The sequence below is a fragment of the Elephas maximus genome, chromosome 24, assembly GCF_024166365.1.
Source record: "Elephas maximus indicus isolate mEleMax1 chromosome 24, mEleMax1 primary haplotype, whole genome shotgun sequence".
Lineage (NCBI taxonomy): Eukaryota > Metazoa > Chordata > Mammalia > Proboscidea > Elephantidae > Elephas > Elephas maximus.
This window is the reverse complement of record NC_064842.1, coordinates 36,300,724-36,320,588: the sequence shown is the minus strand read 5'-3', so window position 1 is coordinate 36,320,588 and position 19,865 is coordinate 36,300,724. Positions and strand designations below refer to the sequence as shown.

Sequence of the window (19,865 nt, the reverse complement as noted above, 5' to 3'; positions counted from 1 at the left end):
AGGTCAATAAAGTAATAAAACTGAGTCAAAAATTCAATTGCTAAAAATAAATACTATACTGTCAATATTAATTTGCTATTTAGTATGAAACCCTGGTGGCATAGTGGTTAAGTGCGATGGCTGCTAACCAAGAGGCCGGCAGTTCAAATCCACCAGGCGCTCCTTGGAAACTCTATCGGGTATGAATCATTCCTCTCAACAAGTCCACTGAGGATGAACAAAATTTTTCCCTGTCTAATTAAGGTACTTCAAGAGAAGAAACTAATAATTACTTTTGTTAACTACAATATCCTAATACAAGCTATTTGTATATGTACTTATTTCACTTAAGTTCTTTGAGTGACTCAGCACCTGATTAATGCAAACTCAACTTGTTACTCTGTCCTCTCTCAGCTTTGAAATTGTTTTCCAAACTGCTCCACATTTTCATTTCTCTAGTTATTGTTCGTTACAAAGAGTAATTCCTGCTAGATCAGTCCCAGCCATGACTCAATAATGTACTTTCCAATACACGGCTTTGCTAAGGCTACTTCTAAGTTTACCTACCCTGAAAAAAAAAAAAAAAAAAAAGACCAAGAGCTTTTTCTAGCTTTCCCAGACTTAAAGACAAAGACTGTGATTTCTTAATAGTTGGTTTTATGGCATTTAAGAGTTCCCAGAAAGGGTATTATAGAGGTAATACTTTGCAAGCCAAAAAAAAAAAAAAAAAAAGCCAACACAAATTTAATAGTAAAAACAACAATAACAATACTTACAGCTATGTGTTAGTCCCTGTTTCACGTGATTAATATATAATAAATCTTTTAATTCATTTAATCCTCACAAAAGCCCTATGGAATAGGTACTATTATTATCCCCACTTAGTAGACGAGGAAACTGCAGAACAAAGGTTACAGTAACTTGCCTAAGGTCACACAGCCAGTAAACTGGGAGGCCAGGATGTTAGGAAGGAGCTTTTTCTAAAGTGACTTTGTAAGTACCTTTACTTTCTGCATCAGAATCATTGCAATTCAATGTATTTCTTGTAAGTGTGGGCAGGACAGCTCTGTATTGTTTCTTCAGATTTCAGCATGCAGAATTTATACAGTTTTCCTTACAAATATTTAGAGGAATTAAAAGCTCCTTGTCTGTTTTTTTTTTTTTTTTTTAATTTAAAAGACTAAGACCTGAAATCTCCATTTAACACATCCTGTTGAAGGGACAAGCTACAGACTGTAGAAGAAACGCCAAGTGAATCTCCATGTCCTCTCTCTATTCTAGGATCAGGGATAATTCCAAGTCTCTTCAGTTACTAAATGAGACCCAAAGGTCAAGGCAGTTTAAGGAGTTTTGAGTACTGACTCACTCTTTCACTTGTATATTTTGAACATGCTGGACAAAAACCGTTGAAAACCACCAAGATAGCTTCAGATTTAAACCTAATCCTTAAAAGTATGTCACACAGGTAAAAGTAATTGTATTATGTAATACGTATTGTATGTATTTACAGAAACAGACCAATAAAGTAAACATGTTTTTTTTTGTCTGTCTGTTTTTAAGCATTTAGTTTCTCTTACCAAAAAAACATGTGGAAACTACTTCACCAAGCTTGAGTAGGAATCTTCCCATAGCTACTTTATGAATGCGGTAGATCTTTAACTCTGCCCACTTACAAAGCAAGGCTGTTCCTAGTCCCCAGGTAGGCATATGCGATGGAACGAAAAAGTGCTCACTGACAAAGTAAACAACATTATTTATCTCAAGAAAAATATATATATATATAAGCAGAAAATTGCCTCTTCAAATGGAAGCTTGCATTAAAATCTCAGAAATCTACCTCTTCATTGCCACTTCTACATCAATAAGCACCACACATAAAAAACTAATGGCAAAGAATACTGGAAGTTCAGTCCTCTCTTCTTCCATCCCTTCCTCTTGACCCTAGCCCAGAAGAAAAACCCGTTAAATACCGAAATGCTGCCCTGGTTTCAGCACTAAGAAGTACAGTATTTAGGAAACAATACAAACAAGGAAATTAGGAGAATATGGGAATGCATAGTTCTTGGTTTTCCCCCTCCAGGGCCATTTATACCTGCATTCTTCATCACTTTTGATGAGGGGATCGGAGCCTACTGTGCCCACCAGGAACTTGGGACTAAGCAAAGGAAGACGAACATGTTGCAGCACCTATGAGGTAATAAACACTGTCAGAGGAACGAGCTCACATATATGAGTAAAGATGGTGTATGACTACACGGCAGCAAAAGCAGTTTTTTGCCCCACCACCTGCACGACCCTTACACTAAAATTTGTACTGAAAGAATATACCCTAGGGATAGTAGACCCTCCTCCCCTAGTACCCCTTAGTGATGAGGTATATGATTAACTATATAATTGCATGCTGGCAAGATCTAATTGTAAGATCCCAGAAGGGGAGAAAATGTTCTTCCTCTGATGCCATCAAAGTTCTTCCTCTGATGCCATAAGACCATCACATACCTTGAACCCAGACTACATTGAGGCACCTCCCTCTTCCTTCCCTTCCCCTTTTCCTATGCAGGCAGACCCCTCGGGATTAAGGTGTATAGAAGCCCCACGGCCCTTTGCCTCTTTGTTTCCTTTACCTACAATGTATGGAGGGGCTAAGTAGGGAGTAGAAGAGATTTCCCTGTTAACTCACGCTGGGGATGACTACCTTTTCACAGGGGGAGGATGAGGTCTGAGATGGAATTTTACCGTTTCTTCTCCATCCTAATTACTGTAAGTAATTAAAGCCTATGAAAATGCCACTGGGTGAATGTCAATTATTGCTGAGAGCTACAGCCTTGAAGGGAACTGCTTACATTTTTCATCTCATTTCATCGCAATGACCCATGCTCACCTACTGTGTTTCTGTTTTGGGATCTAACTGAAAATGATAAGAAAGGAGGAGGGAGACATAAATACTAAAATAAATGAATTTTAACAACCAATTCAGTAATGTAAAATAATTGGAAAATTGAAAGCACACTGATGTCACTTCAAAATGCTACTTACAGCTTTCAGCAATGTTTGAAGCTCTTATATAATCAGCTTATATAACTGGATTAAAAATTAACATTCTAAAAGAATATCCCATTAAATTGGTGAAGACTATAGTCACAACAAGAATGGGCCTTAAGCATTTCGCTCAGTGACCACTTATGCCCCATACCATTCCTTTACTACTCAAAGCGTGGTGGGGTTTCCAGGCTACAGGAATGGGAAGGATGATTTCACACATTTAGGTTTCGACCTGTACTAGAGCCCAAAGCTCAAGTCCATGCAAGACAGAGGGAAAGCAAAGGAGCACAAAGTTCATAATAACTAGTCGGGACGCTTCAAAACAGTTATCTCCTCAGTTATTTAGAAAAAGATGGATTTCTTTAATAGAAGGGACAGGACTATTTGTTTCATTTTTGTAAGTCAAATATGTATTATTTCACCTAATACAGTTTCTCAGACAAAAATGTCCATCATTACCTGGGGTAGCTGAGGCCGTCTTTCTTGAATACTGTATTTGACCCAGGCCATCACTGCATTGAACACCTGCTCTTCACTGCGAACGTTTAGCTCATCACTAGATATTATATCAATGAGCTGATTGGCTGGAAGCAACATGAATTCTTCACTTTCCATCACCTGTTAGGTAAGAAATGAAAGGAAAAAAAGCAAAAACAAACCTGTGATCACATTTAATTTATGGCCTCAACATTTTTCTTCAGGATTTTGAAGCAAAGCTTTCTTTCACAGTAGAGGTGAGGTTTAAAACAACACAGGAGATGAGAAAAATTTAAAAAAAGAACAAAGGAGAGTACAGAGGACACAATTAAAATTAAAGAAAATAATCATTTGTGATTCAAGCAATTTAAGAAAAATTATTTTTTTCTAAAATAAAGGATCATAAAAAATTATATTCAAAATAAATCAAACTATATAAATTATAACTCCAGAAATATAAAAGGCATATTAAAAAAAAATTTAGGAAAAGCTTTCAGAGGAAGATTTGACACTAAAAGGACAGTGTCTAGGGCAGAAACACCAAGAGGCCAGTTTAAAAAAAGAATGAGGGTATCAACAATTCTGTAAGCAAAATGAATACAGTTAGGAGAAAATTAAACCTATGGAAACCTCTGAGGACCAAACCACTTGGATATATAAGCCAGTGAGAAACTATAAACACACCAAGGATTTATCTTTGCTCAAGGCAAGGGAACTGTCAGAAAAGATGATGAAAAGACAAAAAGGGTATTACCGCGTTGTAAGTGCAGCCACAAATGCTAAGCTCTTGCAAGTCTGTTCTTCAGTATGTAGGGTGAAAGGGACAGGATGCAATGAAGAGACGGGATGCAGTCACTGCCACCTTCCACGTGATCTGTTCTATCACTCAGGAGATTAAGCTGCATGTGATGCATACGAGTGCAGGCAGGACATGGTTAAAGGCTCAAATTCCTACTGTGCTACCTCTAATGTAGACGATGAAATCTCTTGGGACAGGGTTATTTTCATGCTCATCAAAACAACAGAACTTTTAGCAAGATATAAGTCATAACAATTGGCTTAGTCATCCAGTGCTGCTGTAACAGAAATACCACAAGTGGATGGCTTTAACAAAGAGAAATTTATTTCTTCACAGTAAAGTAGGCTGAAAGTCCAAATTCAGAGTGTCAGCTCCAGGGGAAGGCTTTCTCTTTCTGTCAGCCTTCTCATCAATCTTCCCACAGTCTAGGAGCTTCTTTACACAGGAACCCCTGGTCCAAAGGACGTGCTCTGCTCCTGGCACTGTTTTCTTGGTGGTAAGAGGTCCCCCTGTCTCTCTGCTTACGTCTTCATTTTGTATCTCAAGATACTGACTCAAGACCCAATCTAATCTTGTAGGTTAAGTCTTGCCCCACTAACACAACTGCTGTCCATCCTCCCTTATTAACATCATAGAGGCAGGGTTTACAACATATAGGAAAATCACACAATACCGGGAATCATGGGTCAGCCCAACTGACAACACAGATTTTTGGAGGGACATAATTCAATTCATGACATTCCACCCTTTGGCTCCAAAAAATCACATCCTTGCAACATGCAAAACATATTTCACCCCATCGTATCATAGCAAAAGTCTTAACTCCAAGTCCCAAATCCAAAAAATTCTCTTCATCTAGAATACAAGTTATTTGCTTCCAAGGTACAATGGCAGAACAGGCACAAGCTAGACATTCCCATTACAAATGGGAGAAGCTAGAGGGAAAGAAGGGATAACAGGCACAAAGCAAGTCAGCAGAACACATTACATTAGTCCTCAAGGCTCTGAAAATAATCCTCTGTTCTCTGAGACAATTTACACAATAACCCTGCCCTCCAGACTCTAGGTATTGGCCACATTCTCCGGATTCTGAGTAGAGGCCCCTCCACCAGAGATTCACCTCTGCCTTCCAGGCCCAACTCTGCTCCCTCAGCTTTGAGCCTAACATTCTCCTCTTCTATCTGAGTGGCAACTCCACCCCTAGAAATACCAGAGGCCATGGCTCCACCCTTTTAAACCCCTGAGGTCATGGCCATACCTTTTGAGACTGAGGCAATTCCGCTTCTTGTGTTCTTTGTCTCTTCAGCTTCTGCTTCCCTGCTTCTTGGCTTCTTGGGCCTCATGCCTGCATCTGCCCTGCTGGGGCAAGTGTTCCAAAGCTCTGTAGCTCCACCAATAAATGCCTGGAGGCACGCCACTCGGCCAGGAAGCCTCCTGTGCACAAGCACTCAGCTCTCTTGCTCCATGGGTTGGCAAGCTCAGTTCTACCAATAAGTGCCCAGAAGCATCCCACTCCACCAGGAAACCTCCTGCACACAGGCACTCAGCTCTCTCACTCCTTGGGTGGCTGGTGGGTTGGCTCCAGTGCTGTCTTGCGCTGGTCTCCTGGTTCTGCTGCTGTTGGTTCTCTGCCACTGCTGCTTCTCTGCCACTGCAGGTTCTCTATCCGTTCAGTTTCAAAACCACTTCCACAGTTTAGGTATCTGTTAGAGCAGCACCCTATCCCTGGTACCAAATTCTGTCTTAGTCATCTAGTGCTGCTATAACCGAAATACCACAAGTGGATAGCGTTAACAAAGAGAAATTTATTTCTTCATAGTAAAATAGGCTAAAAGTCCAAATTCAGGGTGTCAGCTCCAGGGGAAGGCTTTCTCTCTCTTTGGCCTTCTCATCAATCTTCCCCCACATCAGGAGCTTTTTTGTGCAAGAACCCCGGGTCCAAAGGACGCACTCTGCTCCTGGCACTGCTTTCTTGGTGGTAAGAGGTCCCCCTGTCCCTTTGCTTGCATCTTTTCTTTTGTATCTAAAGAGACTGCCTCAAGACACAATCCAGTCTGTAGGTAGAGTCCGGTCTCACTAACACAACTGCTGCCCATCCTCCCTCATTAACATCATAGAGGCAGGGTTTACAACATACAGGAAAATCACACAATACCGGGAATCATGGGTCAGCCCAACTGATAATACACATTTTTGGGGGGACATAATTCAATCCATAACAACAATAATTTGAATATTTGATTAAAAATGCTTTTTCCAAGTACATAAGGAAAAAATGCAAATCTCAAAAACAAAACGTAAGGGCCATGAGATCGGTTATACTTAAAGTAGAAAATACTAATGGGCATCCCAATTTTTATGGCACAAGTCTTCAAAACATCTGAGGGAGAGACCTTCCGGGGTTCAGGAAATTAAATAGGTAACCTTTAAATTTTAGCTGAGGTTGTTCAGGCTGCTACCTTAGTAATTAGAATGATTACATTTTACTCTCTGATAGCGTTGTCAGATTTAGCAAATAAAAATACAGGACAATATTTGGGACGTATACTAAAAAAACTATTCCTTGTTTATCTGCAATTCAAATTTAACTGAGTACCCTGTATTTTATTTCGCAATGCTATAGTGGGGGCTATTAATGTTCAGAACGGAACGTGGGGCCTAGCTCGATGAAACGTGCTGGCCTTTACAACATGCTAAGCTTTAGTCATGGCTGCATCTTACCTTCTTCTTTCTTGTTTTCCTTTCACTCTGATTTCTCCACTAAGTATAAATACTGCAGTATCATGTATCCTCACTAAGTTAAAATGTTAAGTGCTTTAACTTTTTTTTTGTCAGTGTAAATTTTTTTTCCAACTTAGTGATTGTAAATCAAATGTTTTTAGTATATATATCTGTGATTATCAAGTTTGGCATTTATGAATAAATCACTATGGTATTAACAGGTCATTTACTGGAAATATGAGGTGGCCTGAAAACACGAAAAATCACATGAGAAAAATGTTTGGGAGACTAAAAATCATACTTTTGATAGATAAAGTCTAGTTAAAACGGCACTTCTTTCCCCACCAAAAAAAAAAAATGGTAATGATATACCATTAGGACAACCCTAGCACGGAAGTCTAACCTTGCACCAAACGACCAGGTTAAGAAAATAATGTTTTAAAGTGTCTTCTCTTAAATAAGATTTTAGAGATCTGAACTTTAAGTCCCACATTATTGTGGTAATCAGCTTATTTTCAGATGGATGCAGATGCTATTTGAAAAATGAATAAAGCTGAAAACAAACAAGAATGAATAAGAAAAGCCATCTAACAAAAATGAATGGTGAACTTAGTGCTACTGAGTTTAAAGATGATTTTAAAATTTATGTTTATGGGCAAGAGAAACACTGTATTAATGGCCTAATGAAATAGAGGGAACTTAAATACAGATTTGACTAAGTCTGAGAATAACTTAAGTGTTAAGCCCCAAATGGTGACTTTTTTTTTACATCTACATGGAGCAATTCTAGTCCATTCTAGCCCCCAACTAATGGTGTAGGCCTATGGGCTACAGAATAGAGTTGATCCATAGGATTTTCTTGGCTGTTATCTTTATGGAAGCAGATTACCAGGCCTTTTCTTCCTTGGAGTCACTGACTGGGTTCGAACTACCAACCTTTTGATTAGCGGATGATTGCAAACCACCTGTGCCACCTAGGCTCCATCTCCTACTATACCTATTGCTGTTGAGTCAATTCTGACTCATAGCAATCCTATAGGTCAGAGGAGAATTACCCTGTAGGGTCTCCAAGGAGCGGCTGGTGGATTGGACCTTTTGGTTAGCAGCCACGCTCTTAACCACTATGCCACCAGGGCTCCTGAAGGTTCGCCTCTTCTGGAATTTCATGTAAGTGGAACCATTCACTAATAGCCTTTTGTGTCTGGCTTCTCTGACTCAGCATAATGTTTTTGAGATTCATCTATATTGTTTCATGTACCAGAATTTGTTCATTTTGATTACTGAAGAGTATTCCATAGTTTATCTAATCACCATTGATGGACATCCTCTCTTATCCCTTTGAGTCCAATCTGGCAGTGTTTCTGCTGATAGAATTTTATATTTGTAATGTGGCAGATAAAGAAATGGTACTTTAGCGTAGTTTTGTTTTTTATGTTTTAGTTATTACAAACAAGACTGGACATATTTTCATAAGTTTAAGGGAAATTTGACTTTCAGTTCTGTTTACTGCCCATTTTTCTCTTATGTCACTGGTTTAGGTTTTTGATCAAAACAGCAGTTCTTGAGGTATAAGGAGATTAACTCTGTGAAATGAGTTGCAAGTATTTTCTCTAGTCTTTTGACTTCTGCTTTGTTATTGTTGTTTGGTTTTACCACGCAAAACTTTTTGATTTTTATGTAGTCAAATCTATCAATCTTTTCCTTATGCTTTCCAGATTAGTCAGTTAGAAAGGCCTTCTTTACTTCAAGATTATAAAGGAATTACTCCATGTTGTCTTCTAATATTTTCATGGCTTCATTTTCTACATTTAAATCTTTAATTCACTGGAGGTTATCCTGGTGGATGAGAAAGTGATTTTTTAAAATCACTGGACCATGTCTTCCTTTGCTTATAGCCTTTAATGGTTTTCTATTGCTCTTAATATTAAATCTAAAATTCTTAACATGGTCTATAAACTCCAGTGTGACATGGCCCCATACTTTATACGAAATCATTATGCAATATCCTCTCTCTTGCTCTCTGGGTCTCACTGGGTTTCTTGGGTTTCTTTCAGTTCTTCAGAATAGCTGTGCTTCTTCATGTCTCAGGATTTTGCATAAGCTGTTCCAGAACCAAAGTTAAATCTCTGTTATATACTCTTAAATCACCCAGTGCTGCTGCTTTGTAGAACCCATTGACTATAATGATTTGTGTAATTATACAATCAATGGCTATCTTCCCTGCTACGTTGTAAACTCCATGAGTACAGGGACTCTAGTGCCTTGTTCATCACTGTGGCCTCAGTTCCCAAGCACAGTGGCTGAAACATAGTAGCTTTACAAATATTTGTTAAATTAATGAATTAGTGAAAAATAAGAAACTTAACGAAAAATTCTTTTTGATAATGTCTAAATCCATTTTTTTCTGATTATTCACCAAATAATCTCTTAACTATAAATTAGTCTGCTGAGCAATTCATATAGTCAGGAAGGGACTGCCTCATCCAAATGACTGACAGCAGATATTCTATCAGATACAGATCCCTTATGAATTAATAAACTATATTCTGGCTTATAAACTATTCTCTTATGAATATGGTTCAAGAGATTAAATCCTGCTGTACGACTGATTACTTTTGTGGCCTTTCTAGCCATGGTCTTGTAAGTCCCACCCAGGTGACTGGGTGGGACTGTGTGACAGGGTAATTGTGGCCCACCAAGGGGACTGGTCAGTTTTGCCTTAAAAGAGAGCCAATTCCAGAGCAGAGAGGAGGATCCTACCACCACCAAGGAAGAACAGCAGGAGCGGAGAGTGACTCCTCTGGACCCTGTGTGGAGAAGCTCCTGGAAGTAGGAGACAGAGAGAGAGAGAGACAGAGAGCAAGCTGTAACCCTGAAGATGGTGAGAAGCGATGTCAGCAGAGATCCGGCAGCAGGAAATGGTGCAGTGGCCTTCCCACTCCACAGAGAGAGAAAGCTGGCCTGCGAGCACAGTTGGGAAGAAGCTGTCCTGATGGAAGAACTGTATCCTGAGTATTCCTGAGCCTGAATTGTAACTGTTACTTCCCTAATAAACCCTATAATCATAAGTATGGTCTGTGAGTTGTGTGTGGCCACTGTGATGAATTACCAAACCCAGGAGAGAAGTAAAGACTGCTGTGTGAGGGACGGGTGGCGTCAGAATGAGTAAACATGGCAGAGAGAGGAGGCTTGTCTAGCCTTCACTTCATGGGAGTCGGCCTTGCGCTGTTGATCTTGGTTCTCTTTTCCCCTTGTGGGGTTGGAGGAAGTCAGATACCACCGCCGCGCCATTTTTACATGTCCTTAAACCTTAACTTTTGCAGGCAGAACACAAAGTTAGCCTCCAGAATAAAAAACTGGGCTTAGAATTTGTCATACTTCTTTGACATTATCAGTTAGAGTCAGCAGTAAATATTAAGGCATATATGTGTTAATTAGCGGAATACGAACCCATATTACTCTCCTGAGAAATACATTATAAATGCATTCAAACCGCCAAGTACAACTCACCTCCTGAAAGTTATGTTGAGTGAATTTGTCTGCTATCCTTAGTAACTCACGACATGAATGTGTGTCAGCAAAAGCTCGAATGCCCAGGCAGTTAGAAGGATCTAATTGTCTCTTCAAGAATTCACAGCAGGCTTCCTGTATTTCTGCCAGCTGGAGGAGGCAAGCAGCTGGCAGAAGGGTTTGAACATTGCCCTCTTCAACTGTTATCTGGGAGGTATATGCAAAGTCAATCAGTAGTTCCATAGCCCTCTCATCTATGTCTCGGATCACCACTTCCGTCTGACGGCTCTCTGCCAATTCTCCCGTAAACATAGCTCTAAAGTAGGGACTACAGGCTGACAAAATGACTCGATGGGCATATATCTTCTTAGCGCCCACAACTAGCACCACATCACATAGCTCCCGGTGCTTTCTCAGAAGGTTAATCACTTCCAAGGTTTGTCGAGGGTGCTTGTCTGAGATGTAGGGCATGCGGGCAGGTTGGGGAACCCCTTCTGGCAGTTTGTTGGGGTCTCCAAGGGTGCAGCGGCTTGTTACATCCATTCCAGTCTCTCCTGGTCGAATGTTGGTACACCTGAGGAATGAGGGGGGAAGAAAAGATGGAGATATTAGAGCTCACCTCTGCCCTAAAGTGTTCATAAGTCCAGAGATAGGGAAGACCTGTAAGTATTGAAAAAGAGAACTAGGCCCCCAAAGAAGTTCTTTTCTTAGAACTCTAGGAACCCATAAACTTCCTTAAAGCCTCTTGAAGGATACCCAAAAAAAACCCAAACCCAGTGCTGTTGAGTTGATTCCGACTCACAGCGACCCTATGGGACAGAGTAGAACTGCCCCATACAGTTTCCAAGGAGCGTCTGGCGGATTCGAACTGCCAACCCTTTGGTTAGCAGCTGTAGCACTTAACCACTATGCCACCGGGGTTTCCTCTTGAAGGATGAATGGTATTAATTCCAAGTCAGAGTCCTTTTACTCTGCACTCCCATAAAACAAATAACAATTACTTTTTCATTCCAGAAGTAGTAGTCAGATTGTCTTGGGTGACGTCTCTTACAACTGTCTGTAATACGTGAATTAAAATTTATAAAAAACATCTTTAAATGATTCTCTCTCTGCACAAAATAGACCAATAAACTTTCATTCCTTAATCTGGTTTGACCAAAATCTTTTTATTTGTTATTTTCCTAAAATGCAGCTGATGTTGAATTCTCATTTTCACTATATGATATTTTAAATTTAAGGTTCAGCACAAAATCTGTAAAATGTAGCTCATGTTGCATAAAAAGATCAGAAAAAAAAATAGGCCAGGATCCAAACAAATTTACTTTATATGCAATATTACATTGCCTTGGTCCTAAGATGCCTAATTTTTCACAGTTTTTTATTTCTGAAATTGGGACACATCCAAAGTGAATGTCAAAGAAACTTGCCAGCTGCCAGATAGAGAAGTTGCGGTACCATTGTCACTGCCCCCAAACGTGGAAACTTGCCACATTTCAGATATCAGAATTTTCAAAGCCAAGTGAGGCCAATGTGACAAGATTCTTATTGGAGAAAATTACAGCTGTTCAGGATTTGAGAGCTTGTGGTTAACTTTCAAGGGAAGAGATTTTACTTTAAATGATACATAATTCATTTTTAAAAGTCTTGTCATTTAACCAAATAAGATACATGTCTTCATTAGGTCTTAAAATTACACAGTCAATCACAACGGTTCTAAAGAAAAAAAAACAAAAAAACCCAGAAACAAAGCCCACAATCATCACAAGCTATAAAAGTACTGTGCCATTGTGATGCTAGGAGTAATTGCTGAGGACCAAAGGTAACTCAGAGGGTTCCTGGGTCTCCGGAAGAGAAGAAAGCTTCGAATTAAACTTTGATTGTGATATTGAAGAAAACTGAGGTACCAATTACATGGACAAATATGTGCTTTATTGTCAGCTAGTAAGAAAAGTTTGGTGTACCTTTAATGCAATATTTATATTTCCAAAAAGTTGCTACTAAATCAATTGTGTCTTAGAAGTAAAGAAATAAATAACTATATAGTTAATTATAATAGTTTGTTCTTAAAAAGGGAAAGAATCAAATCAAATATTTTGGAAGTGATTCAGAAGCAGAGATGGATGAATATGAAGAGTTAAAATCCCTTCCCTCCCAGATGGACTGAGTCAAACCACATGATATCCTCACCCCAAGTCTAATAGGTCAGAATTGGGTACTATGGTTACTCTGTAATTAAAATTTTGATATTTAATTAGATTTTTTTCTAGCTATACTAGCATAAAGTTTCACAACAGGATCTGAAATCAGATGGAACTGGGTTGAAATCCTAGTAATGACAATTACTGAACAAGTTACTTATCCTCTAAAATCCCTAGTTTTAAAATCTCCAAAATGGGTAAGAGTCTACCTCATAAAGCAAAGATTAAGTAAAATAATGTACGTAAAAGCTTTCAGTTTAGTGCTCGCTACATATTAACCATTTTAAATTGTAGTAATAGAACTCTACATTCACTTAAGACAAGGTGGTTAAGTTTATCCATACTAAAAATCAAACCCAAGTTAATATGCTTCAATTGATATTTAAAGGAATTTTGAATTGAGAAATCAGCAAGTCTGGTTTGAAGTTTAACTTTATGTTTTAAAAATAGTTTTATTGTGGTAAAATATCTATGAAAAGTTGTCATCTTAACCACTAAGGTATACAATTTAGTGACATTAATTATACTTACCGTGTAGTGCTACCGTGTAGTGCTATCATCACCTATCCATTTCCAGAAGTTTTTCATCACCCCTTCAGCAGTAACTCCCCATCACCCCCTCACTCCAGCCCCTGGTTACGTCTAATAAATGCTTATCTCTATGCATTTGCCTATTTCAGATATTTCATATAAGTGGAATCATACAATATTTGTCCTTTTGTGTCTGGCTTATTTCACTCGGCATAATGTTTTCAAGGTTCACCCATGTTGTAGCGTGTACAGGAACACTTCATTTTTCTCTTTATGGCTGAATAATATACACCAGTTACACCCACTGCTGTCAAGTCGATTCTGACTCATAGCGACCCTGTAGGACAGAGTAGAACTGCTACTGCCCCACAGTTTCCAAAGAGTGGCTGGCGGAATCTAACTGCTGATCTTTTGGTTAGCGGCCAAGATCTTAACCACTGAGCCACCAGGGCTCCAGATATTCCATATTTATTCCACTGAGGATGTGTGTGTGTATACATATATATATTCACACACACACACCACATCTTATATATTTATCTGGTGATGGCCATTTGGATTGTTTCTACCTTTTGGCTATTGTGAATAATGCTGCTATGAACACTGGTGTACAAGTATCTGTTCGTGTCCCTGCTTTCAATTCTTTTGGGTATAGGCCCAAGAGTGGACTTGCTGGACAATATGGTAATTCTATGTTTAGCTTTTTGAGGAACTGCCAAGCTGTTTTCCACAGCAGTTGCATCCTTTTACATTATCACCAGCAACACACGAGGATTCCAATTTCTCCATATTCTCACCAACACTTGCTCTTTTCCATTTTTCTTAGTGGATGTGATACAGTACTCACTGCAGTTTTGATTTATAGACTGACTTTGAGTATCTTTTAATGCACCCGTTGGCCATTTGCATATCTTCTTCGAGAAATGTCTATTTAAGTCCTTTGCCCATTTTTAATTGGGTTGTTTGTTTTTTTGTTGTTGAGCTGTATGAGGTTTTTTTTTTTTTAATGTATTGTGGATATTAAACCTTTATCAGATATACGGTTTTCAAATATTTTCTCCCATTCTGATGAAGACTAATTTATCTATCTTTTATTTTGCTGCTTCTGCTTTTGGTGTCAGTAATTCCATATGAATTTTCGGTTGGGCTTTTTCATTTCTACAAAAAAAAAGCTATTGGAATTTTGATAGGGTTTCCATCGAATCTGTAGATTCTTTGGGTAGTACTGGCATCTTAACGACATTGTCTTACAACCCATGAATATGGGATTTCTTTCAATTTATTTAGGTCTTTTTTAATTTCTTTCAGCAATGTTTTGTAGTTTTCAGTGTACAAGTCTTTCACCTCCCCGTTTCAATTTATTTCTAGGTATTTTATTCTTTTCGATATCTTTGTAAATGAATTGTTTTCTTAATTTCCTTTTCAGACCGTTCATTGTTGATGCATAGAAACACAAGTGATTTTTGTGTTGATCTGGTACCCTGCCATTTTGTTGAATTCACTTATTAGCTCTAGTAGCTTTTTTGTGGATTCTTTGGGATTTTCTATATGTAGGATCATATCATCTGTAAAAAGGGATATTTACTTTTCCTTCCTGATTTTGATACCTTTTATTTATTTTTCTTGTCTTATACCTTTTTGTCCCTCATTCCCTCCAATACTGCCTACTTACGTTTAGTAGATTTTTTGCAGTAGGGCATTTTGATTAACTTCTCATTTCCTTTCATGTATAATTTTTAGATATTTTCTTTGTAGTTACCATGGGGCTTAAGTTTAACATTCTAAGTTTATAACAACCTAGTTTAAACTGAAATTAACTTCACTAACATATAATAACTTTGTTCCAATATCACTCCTTCCTTTATGTGATGGTGTCACAAATTACATCTTTATACACTGTATGCCCAATAACATAAATTTATAATTACTTGTATTTGTATTTTAAATCTTGTAGGATATAGCAATGAGGGCAGTGGTGATTCAGTGGTAGAATGCCTGCCTTCTATGCAGGAGACCCAGGTTCAATTCCCAGACAATGAGCTGCCACCACTTTCTGTCAGTACACAGTTGCATGCAATAATGTAAACAGGTTTCAGTGAAGCTTCCAGACTAAGATGAACCAGGAAGAATGGCCTGGTAATCTACTCCCCAAAAATCAGCCAACGAAAACCCTACGGATCACAATGATTTGATCCGTAACCTATCATGAGGATAGCGTGGGACTGAACAGTGATTCATCCCATTGTGAACAGGGTTGCCAAGAGTTGGGGGCCAATGTGATGGTAGCTAACAACAATGAAAAGGATATAACAAGAGTTACAAACGAAAAATACTATAAAGCTGGCCACTACTGGAGTTTTTTTTTTTCCTATGGCTTTGAGATACTGTCTAGTGTCCTTTTCACTCCAACCTGAAGGACATTTTTTCAGCAGTGCTTGCAGGGTAGATCTTCTGGTAGCAAACTCTCATAGTTTTTGTTTATCTGGGAATTACTTAATTGCATCCTCAGTTTATTTTTATTTTTTTATTATCGTTTGAGAATACATATACACAGCAGAGCAACAATTTCTACTTATATAATTCAGTGACGTTGATTACATTCTTCAAGTTGTATAACCATTCTCGCCCTCCTTTTCTGAATTGTGTCCTCAGTTTTGAAAGATAGTTTTGCCAGATATAGAATTCGTGGTTGACAGTTCTTTTCTTTCAGCACTTTAAATATGTCATCCCACTGTCTCCTGGCCTCCTTGGCTTCTGAGGAGAAATTGGCACTTAATCTTATTGAGGATCCTTTGTAGTCAATGATTTGCTTCTCTTGCTACTTTCAAGATTCTCTTTTTGTCTTTGCTTTTCAAAAGTTTGACTATAATGTCTCTTGGTATGGATCTCTTTGGGTTTATCCCACATGGAGTTCATCGAACTTCCTGGACGTGTAGATTCATGTTTTCTGTCTTATTTGGGAAGTTCTCAGCCATTATTTCTTTAAATCTTTCTGCACTTTTCTCTCTCCCTCGTCCTTCTGGGACTCCCATAATGTATCTGTTGGTCAGTTTGATGGTGTCCCACAAGTCCATTAGGTCCTTGTTGTGAACTGAACTGCATCCCCCAAAATATGTGTTTTAAATTCTAACCTCTATGCCTGTGGTTGGAGCCCTGGTGGTGCAGTAGTTAAGTGATACAGCTGCTAACCAAAAGGTTGGCAGTTCAAATCCACCAGTTGCTCACTGGAAACCCAATGGAGCAGTTCTGTTCCTCTAGTGTCGCTATAGGTTGGAATCAACTTGACAGCAACAGGTTTGGTTTTGGTTTTGGTTTTGTTTATGCCTGTGGTTATAATCCCATTTAGGAATAGGTTGTCTTTGTTATGTTAATGAGATAGGATTAGTATAGGGTATCTTGAATTAATCTTTTAAGAAAAAAACCAAACCAAACTCATTGCCGTCAAGTCAATTCCGACTCATAGTGACCCAACAGGACAGAGCGGGTTTCCAAGGAGCGGCTGGTGGATTCGAACTGCTGACCTTAACCACTTCATCACCAGGGCTCCAGTCAATCTCTTACAAGATATAAAAAGAGCAGATTAGGACAAGCAAGCAAGCAGAGATGGGGGAAGACTGGTGCCAAGCCACATAGAGATCTCCAAGGAACCATGAAACAGAAATTGAAGAGACAAGAACCTTCTCCCAGATGTGAGAGACAGAAAGCCTTCCCCTAGAGCTGGTGCCCTGAATTTGGACTTCTAGCCTCCTAGAAAATAAATCTCTCTTTGTTAAAGCCACCCACTTGTGGTAATTCTGTTACGGCAGCACTAAATAACCAAGACAGTCCTGTTCACTTTTTCTTTTTGCTCTTCAGACTCTATCAAATCGACTGTTTTATTTTCACGTTTGCTGATTTTTTTCTACCAGCTCAAACCTTCTGTTGAACTTCTGCAGTGAACTTTTCATTTCCGTTATTGTACTTTTCATTTTCAGTATTTGCTTGGTTCATTATTCCTATCTCCTTATTGATATTCCTTCTTTATTCATGTTATCATTTTCCAGATTTCCTTGAGCTCTTTGAGAATATTTAATACTATGGTTTTAAACTCTTTGTCAAGTAAATCTATTATCTGGATTTCCATGACAAAGAGTTCTGTTACTTTATTTTGTTCTTTTGGATGGACTATCCTTTCCTGTCTCTTTGTATGCCTTGTTATTTTGTTGTTGTTAAAGCCAGGACATTTGAATATTATAATGTGGTAACTCTGGGAATCAGATTATGCCCTCCACCAGGGTTTGCTGTTTGTTTTTTTTTTTTTTGTTATTGTTTTCTTTTAATTGTCGAAGCCCATAGTGGCTCATTTGTTTAGTGACTTCCCTATTTTTTCAAAGATTGGCTTCCTGGTTGTACGTGGACATTGAAGTCTCTGTTCCTTAGCTTGTGCTCAGCTAATGTTTGTCAGAGATTTTCTTGAATGCCAGGGGAATAAAAATACCTCTCTGGCTCTTTGCAAATTAGCTTTGTGATAGGCCCCTTCCTTAAAACTTACACAACACTGAACATAGGGTTCAGCCCAACATGAAAGCACAGGGTCTTCTCAGGTAATTTCTAGGCACATGTCTTCCCTTGGGCATGAATATGGCTTTCTCAATTGCCCTGTATACATAGTGCTTTTAAAAGCCTTAATTTCTGTAAGAAACCTTTTCTCTGGCTTTTCTTTCCAGCCTATAGGCACCTTTTGTATGCCTTAGCTCCAGGCGGTTACATGTGGTTATAGCCTTTGGGCATTACCCACTACCTCTCCAGCCTGCCTGCAGTTATAATCCCATTTCAGCTTGAGTCAGCCCCCAGACAAGTTTGAAAAGGCACGCACAATAATTTACCAATAAAATCTGCTCTGCTTCATCCAGGGCCAAGGATTAGGTTCCCTCTCTGGAAGTGTAGGCCGCCACCATTTTAAGATGGCCACACTGAACCTGGGAGGGAGCGGGGCACAGGCGAGTAGAAAACCAGAGTGTCCCTACCACTTAGCTGTTGCCTTTCATTTGATTCAGTGTTCACTTACTTGCTGTAACCCTTTGACTGGATGGTTTGACCAAGTTGGTTTTGGTGTTTTTGTAGGGGTATGGGAGCATACAGCTGCTCATTCTGCCATCTCGCTCCAGACTCCAAAGTTCATCTTCATTTAGAAATCCTTTCTTCATAGTTTATGAAAATTAAAACGGTAAGTAAGACGGCAGGGGAAATATTCATTTATTTAGCAGGACTCTTACGGGCCTCCTGACTGAATTTTGTTAGACAAATTTGGTGTTAGAGATATTAAACATGACAACAAGCCTCATTTATTTAAAAGTACTATACATGCCAACTCGTTCCCACCAATGAGTCTGAATCAAGATTACAAAAGGGATGCATAGATCCATAAATAGATAATGCTGTATTTACAAATAAGAAGTTATCTAAAAATTTCACTTTATGTTGGCGTTTTGGAGGTCTGTATTTTTCTAATGTAAAGTGCTGCAAATAGGGGCTAGGCCTGGTTGTAAATTCAATTCAGAAGAATTAAGAGATGAAATAGAAAATATTGGCATACATTCCATTTTCAGTTGTGTGTGCATAAACACACAAAATTATACATATTTACATATGTTGGGTCCCTTTGTATACTGTAGGCCATATCAAAAGAATTTAAAAGCCACTGATGTAGAGTTCTGGCCCAAGTTTTGAGGCCCAAGTTACAATGGCCAAGATGTACAAGGGAGAAGGAAAAGGAACATCTCTCTTTAGGACTACCTGAAGCAAAGTTGTAGGACTTTTGCTTTTACAATTTTGTTTCTGATATCCTCCTATCTCAATTTCTATAGCTTTTTCTCACTTGTCTTTAGTTAACCTTGGGGCATCTCACCCTTCCCCTATTTTAGCTCATTGCTCCAAAGTGTTCTGGGCTCCTAAATTATCTATTTCTTATCCACATCCCCCAAACCAAAACTGTATTCTTTTAATAAAGTTAATTCTAAGACCGTGTAGGGAAAAAATCATATTAAACTAACTCACTTGACTATATGAATAAGACAAATTCCTGAACTTTCTCAAAGGTCTTTCTATATTTAAAAGAAGATGCCCAACCTCATTTTAATTCATCTAATTTTGGACAGAAAAATAGGTAAAAGTAAAAACACTATAAAATTCAAAGTAGAGAGAGGGCCTTTATTCTCTAATAAAAGTATTATGTAACTATTACATTAAAAACAAAAAACAAAGAAGTGTATAAAGTAAAAAGTGAATGTCTTCCCCTTAACGTCAACTGTTCCACGGGGTAGCCTTTAACAATACAGAGTGCCTCCTTTCAGTTATTTTTGTATGCGCAACCATGACAGATAGAGTTAACTGTGCCTGTGGAACAAAACAGCTGTTAAAATATTACCATCTAGAAGTTGTGTAAACAGGAACCACACCCTGTCGACATGAAACAAGGTTGAAAAAACCCACAAATTACTATCTCCTTCTTAGTGTTCTTCTAGTCCCTTCCCCCTTTACAGGCTCCACATGTGTGGAAGAACAAAGCGTGACCACCATTTAACCTTCCTTAGCCTTCCAAAGATGGTGATGTAGTATTGAAGAGCAGT

General features: G+C 38.6%; 1 protein-coding gene across 2 annotated transcripts in view; it reads right to left on the bottom strand.

Annotated features, from left to right (window-relative positions):
• KLHL20 (kelch like family member 20) overlaps window positions 1-19,865 on the bottom strand; it is a 71,081-nt gene that overhangs the window by 20,012 nt on the left and 31,204 nt on the right. For both annotated transcript variants that reach the window (XM_049868212.1, XM_049868213.1), the window contains exons 3-5: window positions 10,529-11,102; window positions 3,481-3,639; window positions 2,072-2,166 (exon numbers count right to left, since the gene is read on the bottom strand). In XM_049868212.1, the coding sequence (XP_049724169.1) occupies window positions 2,072-2,166; window positions 3,481-3,639; window positions 10,529-11,102 (828 nt within the window). The remainder of the gene's footprint in view (window positions 1-2,071; window positions 2,167-3,480; window positions 3,640-10,528; window positions 11,103-19,865) is intronic.